Source organism: Podarcis raffonei, chromosome 7 (genome assembly GCF_027172205.1).
Source record: "Podarcis raffonei isolate rPodRaf1 chromosome 7, rPodRaf1.pri, whole genome shotgun sequence".
NCBI lineage: Eukaryota > Metazoa > Chordata > Lepidosauria > Squamata > Lacertidae > Podarcis > Podarcis raffonei.
In genome coordinates this window covers 41013244-41027915 of record NC_070608.1, presented here as the reverse complement: position 1 = coordinate 41027915, position 14672 = coordinate 41013244, and the positions used below count along the sequence as shown (strand labels likewise).

General features: G+C 41.6%; 1 protein-coding gene across 1 annotated transcript in view; it reads right to left on the bottom strand.

The window, feature by feature from the left end:
- Positions 1–14672, bottom strand: part of PRKDC (protein kinase, DNA-activated, catalytic subunit) — an 86641-nt gene that overhangs the window by 18216 nt on the left and 53753 nt on the right. The window contains exons 61-72 of the mRNA XM_053396208.1: positions 12842–12973; positions 12446–12625; positions 10603–10820; positions 9381–9519; positions 8244–8432; positions 6148–6372; positions 5784–5892; positions 5200–5311; positions 4691–4880; positions 4327–4501; positions 4008–4198; positions 447–627 (exon numbers count right to left, since the gene is read on the bottom strand). Coding sequence (XP_053252183.1) covers positions 447–627; positions 4008–4198; positions 4327–4501; positions 4691–4880; positions 5200–5311; positions 5784–5892; positions 6148–6372; positions 8244–8432; positions 9381–9519; positions 10603–10820; positions 12446–12625; positions 12842–12973 — 2041 coding nt within the window. The remainder of the gene's footprint in view (positions 1–446; positions 628–4007; positions 4199–4326; positions 4502–4690; positions 4881–5199; positions 5312–5783; positions 5893–6147; positions 6373–8243; positions 8433–9380; positions 9520–10602; positions 10821–12445; positions 12626–12841; positions 12974–14672) is intronic.

Here is a 14672-nt window from a genome sequence, read left to right as displayed (position 1 = left end):
ATTCCTCAAGTCTTTATAAATCTCCACAGGGACATAAGCATTTTTCGTTTGGAATTGTCCCTCAAGTACAGCCGAGGGCAATACATTCAATCTTGCAAGAATAAAAGTGTCTATATTTTAGAACTGCTAGGTGAATAACGTTATTTTCTGATGATGTAAAACCACCATGAGTTGATTTTACTTCTTCAGTTTTGGTTAGGGAAAACATTTGTAGGAACAGATCATTATGGTAAGTGATGATATGTACCTTACCAGAACAACCATGAAAACTAAAATCCAACCTGATGTTAGATATACTAGCTCTCAGCATTATCAAAACGTTCAAGTGGGGTAGATTTAACTGTCCAAGAAGAATGCATCACTGTGGCCTTAAATATATACCCACACACCAATCTATCTTTGTCATAGCTGCATAACTGGCATGAACAACCCCTCTTTTATCTCACCTGCTGAGCTTTCTTCTTCCTTCCGGAGATGACTGTCACAGAAATTAGCCAATGTCATATAAGCATCTATGACACCCTTTGTATCTATGTGTTCAGATGAGATGGACTGTACCTCTTCTTCAGCTTTCCTTGCAGCCTTGCTGAAGCATTGGAACGCCCTCTTATTCAAACCTGCTATAACCTGAAATTACAACAAATCAGAAATCCCAGAACCAAGCTCAAGAGTCACAGAAGTGGGCACTTAAATTTAGAATCTAAATAAAAGCATGTTAAGGCAACAAGATTATAAATGATTTCTTAAAACAAGACTACAAAGTGCTTTTAAGGCAGACAGATACTAAGGCACAGGCACAGAAATAGGAGGCAGGAGGAAAGAAAAGATTCAAAGGAGGAAAGCAGGGACAGCTTAAAAAGTGTGATATAGAACTGTTCATGGACAGAGCACATTCCTCAAGCTCCCCCCCCCCAAAAAAAACCCCTTGGGCTGTGGAAGTGTGCCCTCCTGCTGCTACCAGCACCTAGAACTTGGGCCAGTAAATAAAATCAGTTGATAGAAATTAAAGTATGTACAACTGGAAAATACCGTTTCGTGCAATGCAAAATTTAACCTACGGAGATTCATTGCTACAAGATGTGATGGCAACCACTGTGCTGCATTTGTGAGATTCTTAATGGCATCTGGCTACTGCTAGGAACAGCGAGGAGGAGGAAGATGGAGAGCACAGGAGAAAGGTCATCCCTGCAAGTCCCTGCCTATTCCTGCTACAGGTATGGTGAGGCAGAAGGCTTAAGATGAACCAGTGCAACATAAAATTCACTGGTGCAGAGAGTGCCATCCAGAAACCAGTAAGAAGATTTCATGGCATGGAATTAGTAAGTTCCACTGAAATCACTATAACATTTTATTATGATATAATCCAGTGGTTTTCAACCAGTGCGCTGTGGCACCCTGGGGTGCCTTGAATGATGTTCAGGGGTGCTGCGGGCAAGACTGGCCTCTGTCCCTCTTTCATTCCCTCCATTCCTCTGATGCCCTCTTGCGTCTCTGCCTGTTAAAGACTTGCACAGCTGTTTGTTGCAACAGCTCTGGCGACAAGCTCCCCACCTGAATGGTGCCTCTGGGGCTGGCCAAGAGGTGCTTCCCATGCTCCTGGGGGAGGGGGGCAGTTCAGAGACCAGAGGCGGCAGCTGCCGCTGCCCAGAGGACTCCTAAGGAGAGGGGAGAGGAGAGGAGGCTGAGGGTGCCCAATATCCCCATTACTTTTTATATCTGTCTTGGAGGTTTTATTAAACATGATTAGAGGGGACCAGCTGGTTAAAGGGATTCAGGTCGGAGCTAAACAATATAAATTGAGAGCGTTTGCAGATGATCTAGTTTTAACCTTACAAGAGCCAGACACTAGTACAAAAAGAGTTTTGGAGCTAATACAAGTATTTGGTCAAGTAGCAGGTTTTAAGCTGAATAAACAAAAAACGAAGGTATTGGAAAAAAATCTAACAACAGTGGAAAGAGAGAGGTTTCACAGGGAAACTGGTTTAATGGTAGCAAAGAAAGTGAAATACTTGGGGATCAATTTAACATCTAAAAATGTAAACCTATTTAAAGATAATTATGAGAAATGTTGGACAGAAATTAAGAAAGACTTAGAAATATGGTCAAACTTGAGACTTTCCTTGTTAGGTCGAATTGCTGTTATTAAGATGAATGTTTTGCCGAGAATGTTATTTTTGTTTCAAACATTGCAGATTGTGGACAAAGTGGATTGTTTCAAGAGGTGGCAGAAAGATATATCTAGATTTGTCTGGCAGGGCAAAAAGCCCAGAATAAAATTTAAGATATTAACTGATGCAAAAGAAAGAGGGGGGTTTGCCCTGCCAGACTTAAAACTGTATTATGAATCAGCGGCTTTTTGCTGGCTGAAAGACTGGCTACTTCTTGAGAACACAGACATTTTGGACTTGGAAGGCTTTAATAACAGGTTTGGTTGGCATGCATATATATGGTATGACAAGGTAAAGACTCATAAAGGTTTCAAAAACCATATTGTTAGGAAAGCACTATATAATGTCTGGATTCGGTATAAAGACTTGTTGGAAAATAAAACCCCCAGGTGGCTGTCACCAATGGAAGCTAAGGAAGTGAAAAAACTTAATATGGAATCCAAATGGCCAAAATACTGGGAAATTATAGAACAAGAGGGGGGGAAAGTGAAATTACAGAGTTATGAGAAATTGAAGTCTAAAGTAAGAGATCGGCTTCACTACTACCAGATAAATGAAGTATTCAAACAGGACAGGAAAATTGGCTTCCAGGTGGAAAGATCAAAATTAGAAACAGAACTGTTAGAACCCAATACTAAGAATTTGTCAAGAATGTACAACTTACTGTTGAAATGGAATACACAGGATGAAACGGTTAAATCAGCAATGATTAAATGGGCACAAGACATTGGTCATGACATTATGTTTGCTGACTGGGAACAGTTATGGACCACCGGTATAAAGTTTACGGCATGTAATGCCTTAAGAGAGAATATTATGAAAATGATTTATAGGTGGTACATGACCCCAGTCAAGCTTGCAAAAATCTATCATTTGCCCAACAATAAATGCTGGAAATGTAATGAAACTGAAGGTACTTTCTATCACCTTTGGTGGACGTGCCCAAGGATTAGGGCCTTCTGGGAAATGATCTATAATGAAATTAAGAAGGTTCTTAAGTGTACCTTTCATAAGAAACCAGAGGCTTTTCTCCTGGGCATGGTAGGCCAATTGGTGTCAAAGAAAGAAAGGACGTTTTTTATGTATGCTACAACAGCAGCAAGAGTTCTTTTAGCAAAGTATTGGAAGACACAAGAACTACCCACGCTGGAAGAGTGGCAGACGAAGGTGATTGACTATATGGGACTGGCTGAGATGACGGGCAGAATCCGTGACCAAGGAAAAGAGACGGTGGAAGAAGATTGGAAGAAATTTAAACTTTACCTTAAGAACTGTTGTAAAATTATTGACTGCTAAAATGTCTTGGGTAAGGCAAAGCAGATTTGCAGCGATAAATGATTGGGTAAGAGAAAAAGGTTAAAGAAAGTGAATCATAAGTAATTGAGATTAGGGGTTGCTAAAAAATTTTAAAATGAGGATGCAGAAAAGGGAGGCATGGGGAAGTCGCTGAAATTGGGTTTAAGAAAAAAAGGTTATGAAATTATACATGTTTATATGTTTGTTTGTCTTTGTATTGTAAGTTGTAATGTGTTATAATTTATGTTGGAAAATCAATAAAAATTTATTTAAAAAAAAAAAGAGGAGAGGAGGCTGAGGGAAGACTTCACAAGGGAGGGTGTTTGAAAAAGAGTGAGAGGCTGCCGGCTCTGCAGGCAAGGGGTGCCATAACTGGTCTCCTGCGCCCCACAGGGGAGCTGCAGAAAGAATGTAGTTGGTCAAGGGAGCCGTGGACCCAAAAAGGTTGAAAACCTCTGATATAATTGATTAGGGCAAGAAAGAAGAAAATCAAGTTGTACCTTCAGTCACTTGTTTAGCAATTCTGAGAGAAAAAGAACTTACCTTTTCAATATTATCAGGCTTTTCTCCTGAAAGCACTAAGACCTTTTTAGCTTTCTCTTCCTCGATTTGGTCAAGACACCCTGGATCCTTGCAAAGGGCACTGGCCATGATGTGGAAAGTGGTACCCAGGAGGTGGTTTTGGTTGCGGAAGGTTAAGGCACTGCTGCTCAAGCTGCCCAATTTATCCTCATCTGTTGGACCAAACATTGTAAAACTGACACTGTTACAAATATGACATATGCAGAAAGCGCAGTTAAGATCCTCTCTTAACCAAGCACGATTGCATTATGCATAGTAGACCGCTTCATGAAACACATACCTAGAAGGGAGGTGGTTTTGAGTACTGTAAGTATTTGTTCAGGACTACTCTGGCTTTGGCTGCGACTGTGGCTGAAGCGGCAATAGCTGTGGTTCCATCTCACAAGCCAGTCTTCTCTTGTCTTAGAATCTGCATGCAGGTCCTTCAGAAGTTTCATGGCTACTGAGAAGCTGTTCTGCATTAACATTTCAGGGGGGCGGGGGCGTGTGGAGAGAAACATCAGTAAAAAACAGCAAAGGATATGGAAGAAAGGCAAATCTATTCAATATGAAGGTAAGAAAAGGGTAACAGAAGCATGTGTTATCCAGATATACTTCTTATGTTTTTATAATGGATTAAGGGCTGCTAAACAGGACATAGGCACCTGTTTCCTGGCACTCTCTATCATTTTCATTTTCATGGTAAATTTGCAGTTTCTAATCAGTGAGTGTATATCTTCATCTTTATGGTCCACTTCCATTTTGAAACTAGCATCTCCCCCTCCATCCACTTCTATACTGTCTTCCAGACTCGTTTTAGGAAGTCTCTCCTCAATTTTGTCAAGAAAGAAACATCTGCAGAAACATAAGGAAAATAACATAACGTTGACAGAAGCAGAACTGGAACCACAGAAGACATTTCAGTCCTTACTCTTCTTTTTCTATATGAAAAGTTGGAAGAGAAGGAATATGCATTAAATAAACAACTGAATGTTGTGGGTATATAACATGCAAAACCCATCCTTGAACTGTCATGACTGTCTATCAACAGAAATGATTAATTACAGAAATAGTTGTAGACAGGGCAAGAACAATTTCACTGGGAACATATTAAATGACTGAATGTTTAACAGATATATGCAATCACAAATAATCAAGATCAACCTTTATTTACCGATTTGTAATGATATCATCCCAAATGTTCATAGGATCCATTTTGGTATCTGGATATCTGTTTGTCCAAATACTAAGAAGTCTCTTAAGTGATGCCTGAGAACCTATATTACCTAAGAACCATTTGTTGGAGGAAAGAATACAAAGTTTAAAAATTACACCTGCGACCTGATAATGCAGCATAAGAAACACATGTCAAAATCCTAAATAACTAGCACGGCCAGTTACTGATGTTGAATTGTTTGTATGCATATTTGTTTTATAAACAGGAGTTCACTGGAAGCTGGTTCTGTCAGCTTCCGGAATGTCAAAACAGGTCATTATGTGGCATAGAAGAACAGTAGTTTAAAACAGAAGAGTAGCTTAAATACAGAAATACACTTGCATCAGAACAAAGTGATAAAAAACCTGTAGTAGTAGCCACTATCAAGAAAAGGTGACATCCAATATCATTATAGCTATTCTGTACATTTTTGTAGCTGCAAAATGAAAGATACATACCGCCGAGTTGGGATTAATTTCCCCCCAGATTTACAAGTCTACTACAACAATGTGAAAGCACCGCATGAAGTTGAAAAAACTTACCTGGCTTGCTTATAAAGTTGACAAAATCCTGTATTTCTGTTAAAGCCTGAACGGACTGCAGCTTGGTAAGTCGACTCTGGTGCAACAGTGAATCGATATTGGAATAGTTCTGTGGAGTAGACAACATTTCCATTTGAATTCCTGTACAACAATTAGTGGATTTTCCTTTATGCTATGCGTTTCCTTACACATTCTGCAGTTAGCACGCCCTGATCATCTCAGGGAATCAAGACTTTAAACCTGAACCCATTTTATCCCCTTTTAACCCCCAAGGAGGCAGTGGAGAGTGACATAATCCCGCAGTAGCAATGAACTTATATCAGTTATCTACTGACTTTTCACACCAGATGTATGTGATCCTTACCTGCATGAAAACCTGCATAGCATTATTGACATAATATTTTGCTCTGTCAAAATCATCCTGTAGAATGTAGAGAAGACTCAACTCTTGGCTATAATACATTTCTATTAGAGCTTTCTTCTGTTCAGTCTTCATAGCTTCATCAATGAATGTCAGTAAAGACTGGTCATTAGCACCATGAAGGAGAAGCTTCAGTTTGCTGCGAATTATGTATGGCAGATAGGTTTCCTAAAGTGGTGGGAAATTGAAATTAGTTTTATTACCGTATTTTTCGCTCGATAACACGCACCTGACCATAACACGCACATAGTTTTTAGAGGAGGAAAACAAGAAAAAAAAATTCTGAATGAAACAGTGGATGTATCATTTTTGTGCTTCATGCTGCGGCCACAGACATGTGATTTGACGGTGAGTTTGGGGTAGCCCAATGCAAAGATCCTGAGGATCCATGTGGATCCATGCTTTGTAACCACGTTTTTGCACCATTGCAGCCCCAGGCAACAGTGGGTGCGTGATTTTTTTGGTGCAGGCTGTAGCCATGGACATGCTATGTGATCTGATGGTGAATTTGGGGTGACCCAATGCAAAGATCCTGAGGATCCATGTGGATCCATGCTTTGTAACCACGTTTTTGCACCATTGCAGCCCCAGGCAACAGTGGGTGCGTGATTTTTTTGGTGCAGGCTGTAGCCATGGACATGCTATGTGATCTGATGGTGAATTTGGGGTGACCCAATGCAAAGATCCTGAGGATCCATGTGGATCCGTGCTTTGTAACCACGTTTTTGCACCATTGCAGCCCCAGGCAACAGTGGGTGCGTGATTTTTTTGGTGCAGGCTCTAGCCATGGACATGCTATGTGATCTGATGGTGAATTTGGGGTGACCCAATGCAAAGATCCTGAGGATCCATGTGGATCCGTGCTTTGTAACCATGTTTTTGCACCATTGCAGCCCTGTTTTTGCATCAGATCATTGCTATGTGATCTGATGGTGAATTTGGGGTGACTCAATGCAAAGATCCTGAGGATCCATGTGGATCCGTGATTGGAACCACGTTTTAAGTAGGGAGGGAAGGAAAAACATAGAAGCGACAAGGAGAGGGGTGTGCAGAGAAGCAGCTGGCTAAGAATGCAAGAGAGGGGTTTTACCAGAGGGAGGAAAGGAAGGCAAAAGTCCCCCCCCCACAAGCCAGCCAGCTCTCTCTCTCTCTCTCTCTCCCCCCCCCAACCTGCATGTTGCCTTCGAGTCCCAGACGCTCTGCTTTCCACTCTGCTTGCCTGGAGGGGAGGGGTTTTCTCTGCTCTTTGTTCCGTTTGAGCAAACACAGTAAGGAAACAGAAGCGGGTGGGCAGTAAGACCCTGAGGCAGAATGCAGGAAAGCAGCAGCTTTCCTCCCTTCTCCGGACGATTTGATATTTGCCTGATTTTTGCCTTCACTCGCGCTTGTCAGCTCCAGGGACCACACATTCGCTCAATAACACGCACAGACATTTCCCCTTACTTTTTAGGAGAAAAAATCTGCGTGTAATAGAGGGAAAAATACGGTACATTGAAATAGCATTCATGACCTGATTGCATTATCTTGGATTATATTTCACTTAATTATATTTATATTAAAACTTTAATGTCCTCTGCTGCATTAGATGCTTTCGTTTAATATTTTAATACATACTAACAGTGAGATTCTTCCACACAAGGCTAATATTAGGTTGAGAGCTCTTTCCACAGGGAAGGACCAAATGACACATTACACAGCAGATCCACGACTGATCTCAAAACCCTTTTTTTAAAGAAAAGAACAAAAATAAATTGAAACACAGCTGCTAGTAGGGTAGCCAGTTTTTCTGGAGCAGCAGCTGGGGGAGAATACTTAACTCCCCGCCCCTTGCAGCGCACATGCACACACACACACTTTGCATACTCAAAACCCACACACCCCAGAAGCTGCTCTTAGACCTGTAGTACGAAAACACAGAGATGAATCACAAATCTCCATTATCGCATGCAGTTTGGCCCTGACATACAGTATAAGCAGACTGAGGCAATGAACAAGTGCAACGTAGCCAGAATAGAAAATATATACGTATGTTTGAAAACCTGATAAAATGGATCACTCCATGTTTTATTTAGGTCTGAGGGCTGTCCATTATCAATGTTTACAGTCGAACAGTATTCCAGAGACTTCCATTCTGTCAAGCGGTTGTAACATTCAAGAGATGCAAGCTCCCAAAAATCTTTTTCCGCTTCTGTTGGTTCTTCATCAGGCCAGTCTTGCATAGAGAGTGCCTGTAGAAACAAATGCATGTGTATCTCAGTGATTAGCTAGTAATTTATCTGTATGCAATTATGAATTCATAGTCAATTTGCTCTTTCATAACAGTTTTGATACCTGTGCAAAAACAACAACACCGCGTGACCTAGGAGAAAAGGAAGCTGTCGAATACCAAGCCCAACCATTGGCCCATCTAGATCACAACCGCCAATGCTGATTTTAGACAGGCATCTTTTCCAGCTGCACCTAGAGATGCCAAGGACCTTTTGGCATGCAAAGCTTGTGCTGCATGCATGAAAGACAGCCCCTCCCATAAAAGCAGAACTACCAGTCATATAATATTTCTGGATAACTGCCAAAATGGAGATGCTCCTTTAACCAAACTAATTTTTAAATACAGCAACACTCCTTTGTTTTTAAGCATATCCAACAATATATAGACTAACAAGTTAACAGACGAAACACTGAAAGCAAACTGTTAACTAATGAAAGAAAGGGATAAGAAGAAGAAGAGAACTCAGGAAACCACCTCAACCAGTTTAAGCAGGGAGGGTGTCGGGCAACAGGGAGGGTGGTACGCAAAATGCATCCCTGCTTTGTTTCTCTGGCCCAACACCAGGAGAAATCCTTGAAATTGAGTTCTCAGAATGGCTTCATGGGAGGGCTGATAGAATTCCTGTCAATGGGATTGACTACACCTTAGGGGTACCTTAGAGGTCAGTAAATCAAACTCTCTTCTACCCCTACTGATGACTATAAAGCTGCATTGAAAAGCTTTCAAAGTCTTAACACATTTATGTGCAATTCATGCCTCTCCTTTTCCTCAGTCATGAAGAAAATTATCCTGGCTAAAGCAGAGAAATGATGATTAGAAGAACCTTTAAAAAATCCATATTCAGCCTGAACAATTACTTATTTTTTCTTCAGATACTTGAAAGCAAGACTTCGTATGAAAAGCATACCTTATCGTATTGCTTCGCTGCTTCAGCATAATCGTTTTTTGCTTCTGCTAATAGAGCTTTCTGAGTAATTTCCTTAGTGTCAATCTTTCCACTAAAAATAGCCCGCAGAACATCATAATCTCCAACTGATCGATAAAGCCTAGAAAGCGGGGGGAAAGTCCAGGATACAGCTGAATGCTTATTGCTTAAGTACATGTTATCCTAACTTCCATAAGCAATGGCCCCGAGGTCATTTCAAGCATGTATGTGAAATCGTGTAAAATGGGGAGCACCCTGGAGAGCCCTCCTCAACCAAGCCCCTCCATCCCTCTGGCCTTCCGGAGCCTGAGCTGAGTCATCCCAGCTATCATGCACAGTAAAGCTTCTGCCCTGCACACATCAGCTGGGCCAGCTACACCGCCCCTCCACGTCCCGTGTGCCGGAGGAATGGCGGGGCTTGGTTGAACATTTCTGGGTACCACTTCCAGGTACTTGGCATGTGTGTGCATGGTCGCAAACAAAGAGAATGCACATAATTGGAATGTTGCCTGTATTTTTATGTGATTATTTCACATCTTCTTTCAGAAACTGTCTTCCCTATCCCCAAATACATTAAATTTGATAACCATTACAATCAATAGGTGGTGCTGACTCCCATACTTCTGTTCACTGCTGCCTGCATTGTTTTTCTTGCTCTGGTGTCTTTGCAGGTAATCAAGAAGGATAGTTTGTCATCAGCTACTGAAGACATCATTGCACAACAAATAATGTGGACAGCAATGAAGAGAAGTGAAAAGAATAGGCTAAAAAGTAGCACTGTTAATAAAGCAGCAGGAAAGATTCCATTAAAGGTTTTTTTAGAAGCTCCAAATGACTTAGAAGTGGTGAAGGTTACACTAGGGTGCTTGGGGAAAGTAGGGGAGTTCCCCCTCATATATATTTACACATATACACCACACAGAATTTGCCACCCAAAACCTCTTGGCTGTATACACCCCATGGTTTAGCCACCCCAGGGCAGCTCAAAGTAATCCAGTGAGTATCACTGTTGAGTAAACATTAGAACATGGCTTTGTTTTCAGTCCTAATCCAACAGCATCACTATTGAGAAAATACTAATTCAATAGGTGTTATATAAATGGCTGCAAAAATACTACTACTTATAGGTTTTTTATATATACAGTCAATTTTAAAAACATACCATACAGTAACATAACTCTAGAGGGGAAAGAAAGTAACTTACTTGGCAAGTTCAATCCATTTGATCACATTGGGTGAAAGTTCTGTCTTTCCACGCATCCTCTTGGAGGGTGGCTCCTCCTCCTCCTCCTCCGGGGAAAGGTGAATTAATGATTGTTCAAGAAGCAGGATACCCACTGGCTGCTGCAAACTTGCTAAGCAGCTAGTGCTCACACTTGAAGGGCTGAGGTCCAGCAGCTCTCTGTGTTGGTAGCTCATTTCCTATCGCACCAAACCCATAATTAGCTATTGGATTACTTTGAGGTTAGCTTAATATGTAATGTTTAATAAGCCATGTCACTCACTCACTCTCTCTCTCTCACACACACACACCCATTTAATCCCTCTGTTATGTCTAGAACTAGGACAACTTACTTATGTCTTGACATCATAATATTGTGCATTTCCCTAGCCTCAGTTCATATTATTATTAGCTGCAGAGACAGGGAGATGTAGAACACTGTCATAACTGGACACAAGCAAATTGTTTTTATAGTGATTGTTTGAAATGCATCCCTGTTTCATTGGTGTGAGCCACTTTGATCATGGTTTTTTTGTGGGGGGTTTTTTGCGTGTCTCCCAAGGCAGATGGATGTTAACAGGTATACAAATAAAATGAATGAAATAGAAAGTGAGTGAATGGAGCCTGGCAGTTCCACACTAAACACCGTTGTCTATAAAGAAATTAGCCAACTAGGTAAATTTTATAATGTAGAGAACAAGAATTAAGGAAACTTCACAGACCAGTAGAAGAAGAAAGAACTAGTATGTCCCTGGGTAAATATTAACAAATTTAAGTAAGAAGGGTGTCATCTTTAATCAATTTTAGCTGGTGCTCATTTATATCTTCTGTAAAAGTGGTGGAAATTTTCTGGTCTGCTGGTCAAATTTGGCCCACCAGCCTGTTTTGTTCAAGTCACATCAAGTGACACAAACATGTGGGAAGCACTGCAGAAGGGGCTTTGGAAAGTTTCTTTGGAAAGAAAAAAATGTCTCATCTTTCATTGGAGCATTTCTTTTTTTTTCTGAAGGAAGTAGTTTGTTCTCAAAGCACTTCCCCACTGCTCTGAATACAAACTACTTCCTTTGTAGAGGGGGAAATGCTCCTGTGTTTGGGACATTTTGGGTCATTTTCCTCTGTGCAGAAACTTCAAAGGGGCTCCCTCTAACCGACCATCATGAGAAGAGAAGACTCCCTGGAAAAGACCCTGATGTTGGGAAAGATTGAGGGCACAAGGAGAAGGGGACGACAGAGGATGAGATGGTTGGACAGTGTTCTCGAAGCTACAAGTATGAGTTTGACCAAACTGCGGGAGGCAGTGGAAGACAGAAGTGCCTGGCATGCTCTGGTCCATGGGGTCACGAAGAGTCGGACACGACTAAACGACAACATTTGAGATGTGTGTCTTTAAAGGTGGTTGCTGTACAGCAGAGCTTTCCAAACTGCGTGTTGCAACACATCAGTATGTCAGCTGCAGTGTGTAGGTGTGTCACACAAACATTCCCCGCACTCCTCCTGGGGCTGGAAAGGGGTTAGTTTAACTTCCAGTTTGCTAGTAAAACTGAATTACTGTGTAACGAAATGATGTATGTCTAAAAAGTGTGTCACCAACATGAAAGTTTGGAAAGCTCTGCTGTACAGTGACTTTCATTGAACTTTGACATATGTCAACATCATTATGAAGCCAGATAGTTGACAGGTGAGTGGGTCCACCCACTGGTCAAAGATGCCTCATGGTGGGTGGAGGGAATAAAGATCTGGCCACTGGGCCAAAAAGGTTTTCCCCCAACCTGGTGTATATGCCTAAAACAGGACAAAATTCAAACTGCAACGTAGAAAGCACTACCTGGATGCAAGCTATGAATGGTGGGAAATACAGCACAGATGTTGTCAGGAAGTGGTTGAAATCCTCAAGCAACTGCTGGACAACATTGTTCTTCTCAGGCAGAGTTTTCATTTTCTTCATTTCTTCCAGAATTCCACTAAACAAACTGCTGAAAAGCTGCTTAGCCAGTATAGGGTCTCTCTGTAATTGACAATGCAAAGAATGAATCCTTGGTACAACTGCACTGGTGCTTCCACAGAGAATCACGTGTCTCTTCTGCAACTGGAGCGTAGAAGTTTACAGGAACAGCTTTACATTCGAGTACCTTGCACAAATTTTGAAATGCGTTTACTGAAACTGTTTAACCAAAAAAAAAAAAAAAAAAGGCAGTTAAGTAACATTGATAAAAGAGCATACCTGAGCTACGCCCTGCAGAGGGGTAATAAGACTGCTGTATTCAATCTGGATGTCAGGAAGGTCGCCTTGCCTGTACTTCCTGTACAGAGTGACCTGAGCATCATGTTTCATCTTTAGCTGGGTTTTAATTTCCTGCAAGAATAGGTAACTTCTGAATTAGTTTTGACATGAACAGGGGGGGAAACAGCTCATCAGACAGTAACATTGAGAATGAATTACTACATTGAGCATGTAACACCTTTGCTGAGAGAGCTATATTATTGGCTGCCGATACGCTACTAGGCCACGGGTTAAGGTTCTGTCAGTTGCATACAAAAGCCGTAACCAACTTGGGACCAGGTTACTTGCAAGATATTCTTGGGCCCTATATACCGGTTTGGTCACAGCAGTCATCAGGACAGGCCATCCTAATGGTGTCTGATTCCCCCAAGGTCCACTCCATAGTACTTAGAGCAGAATCTTTAAGTGCTGCAGCAATTGCCTTGTGGAATTCCCTCCCTGGGTATATTAGACAGACACTGACTATGCTACTTTTTTCAACGCCTGTTAAATACTTCTGTATTTAGACAAGACTATCCAGATGATTAACCCAAGCCATGAATCCAGATCACTGATATGAACTGTAGAATTGTATTTTTATACAGCTTTACTATATTACTGATGCTTTAAATAGCTCTGATATTTTCTATATGTTGTTGTTGTTGTTTAGTTGTCTCCGACTCTTCGTGACCCCATGGACCAGAGAACACCAAGCACTCCTGTCTTCCACTGCCTCCTGCAGTTTGGTCAAACTCATGCTGGTAGCTTCAAGAACATCATCCAACCATCTCGTCCTCTGTCGTCCCCATCTCCTTGTGCCCTCCATCTTTTCCAGGGAGTCTTCTTTTCTCATGAGGTGGCCAAAGTACTGGAGCCTCAGCTTCAGGATCTGTCCTTCCAGTGAGCACTCAGGGCTGATTTCCTCAAGAATGGATAGGTTTGATCTTCTTGCAGTCCATGGGACTCTCAAGAGTCTCCTCCAGCACCATAATTCAAAAGCATCAATTCTTCAGCAATCGGCCTTCTTTATGGTCCAGCTCTCAAGTAATTAAAAAAGTTCCAAAATAAATAGATAAATAAATATACATCTCCTTTTTGTGGATCCCGCAAAGGGAAAGCTGACCACTCAAGAATGTTGAAACATAAAATGCATGACCTCAAGTTTAAGTCACATATTCCAATTCTTCCCAAAAGTTCAATTCTAAGGTTTAGGCTTCGAGCTGAACTACATCAAGTAAGCAAGAAGAGCCCTGGATTGTGATGAAGAAGAGCAGAACTCAGGGAATGCATTTGCTTCAGAGTGGGCAAGACATGAAATGGGGTGTGTGTGTGAGTGTTCCACTTCACTCAGGAAATATATTAGGCTAATTTGAGTGGCCCTGAGTTACTGGAGCAAGTGGGGCACACATGCCCCATGCAAGGATAGCTTCCTCCACAAGTCAGCCTGTCCTCAGAAAAACCTTGATAGGCAAGCTTCCTGATCAGCTTTGGAAAAGGAAGCAACAAAACAGGAAGATCATAACACAATCTCCTTAGGGGGGGGGACCCCCCAACACCTCACATTTCTTTGAGAGAGAAAAAGAATGGAGCTTTGATACTTCAGTCCCAGCTCTGTAATGCCTCACACTGTCAAGAGCCCAGCTAGATACTTCACCACTTCTTAGGAAGGAGAGGAATCTTGTGCCTTGGTGGTCTCTCAACCCCACTGCTTATGGGACGCTTGAACAATCTGCTTCCTAGGCATGCGGGCATTCTGTTCCTAACGAGGTACTTCAGTAGAAGCACTCTAGAA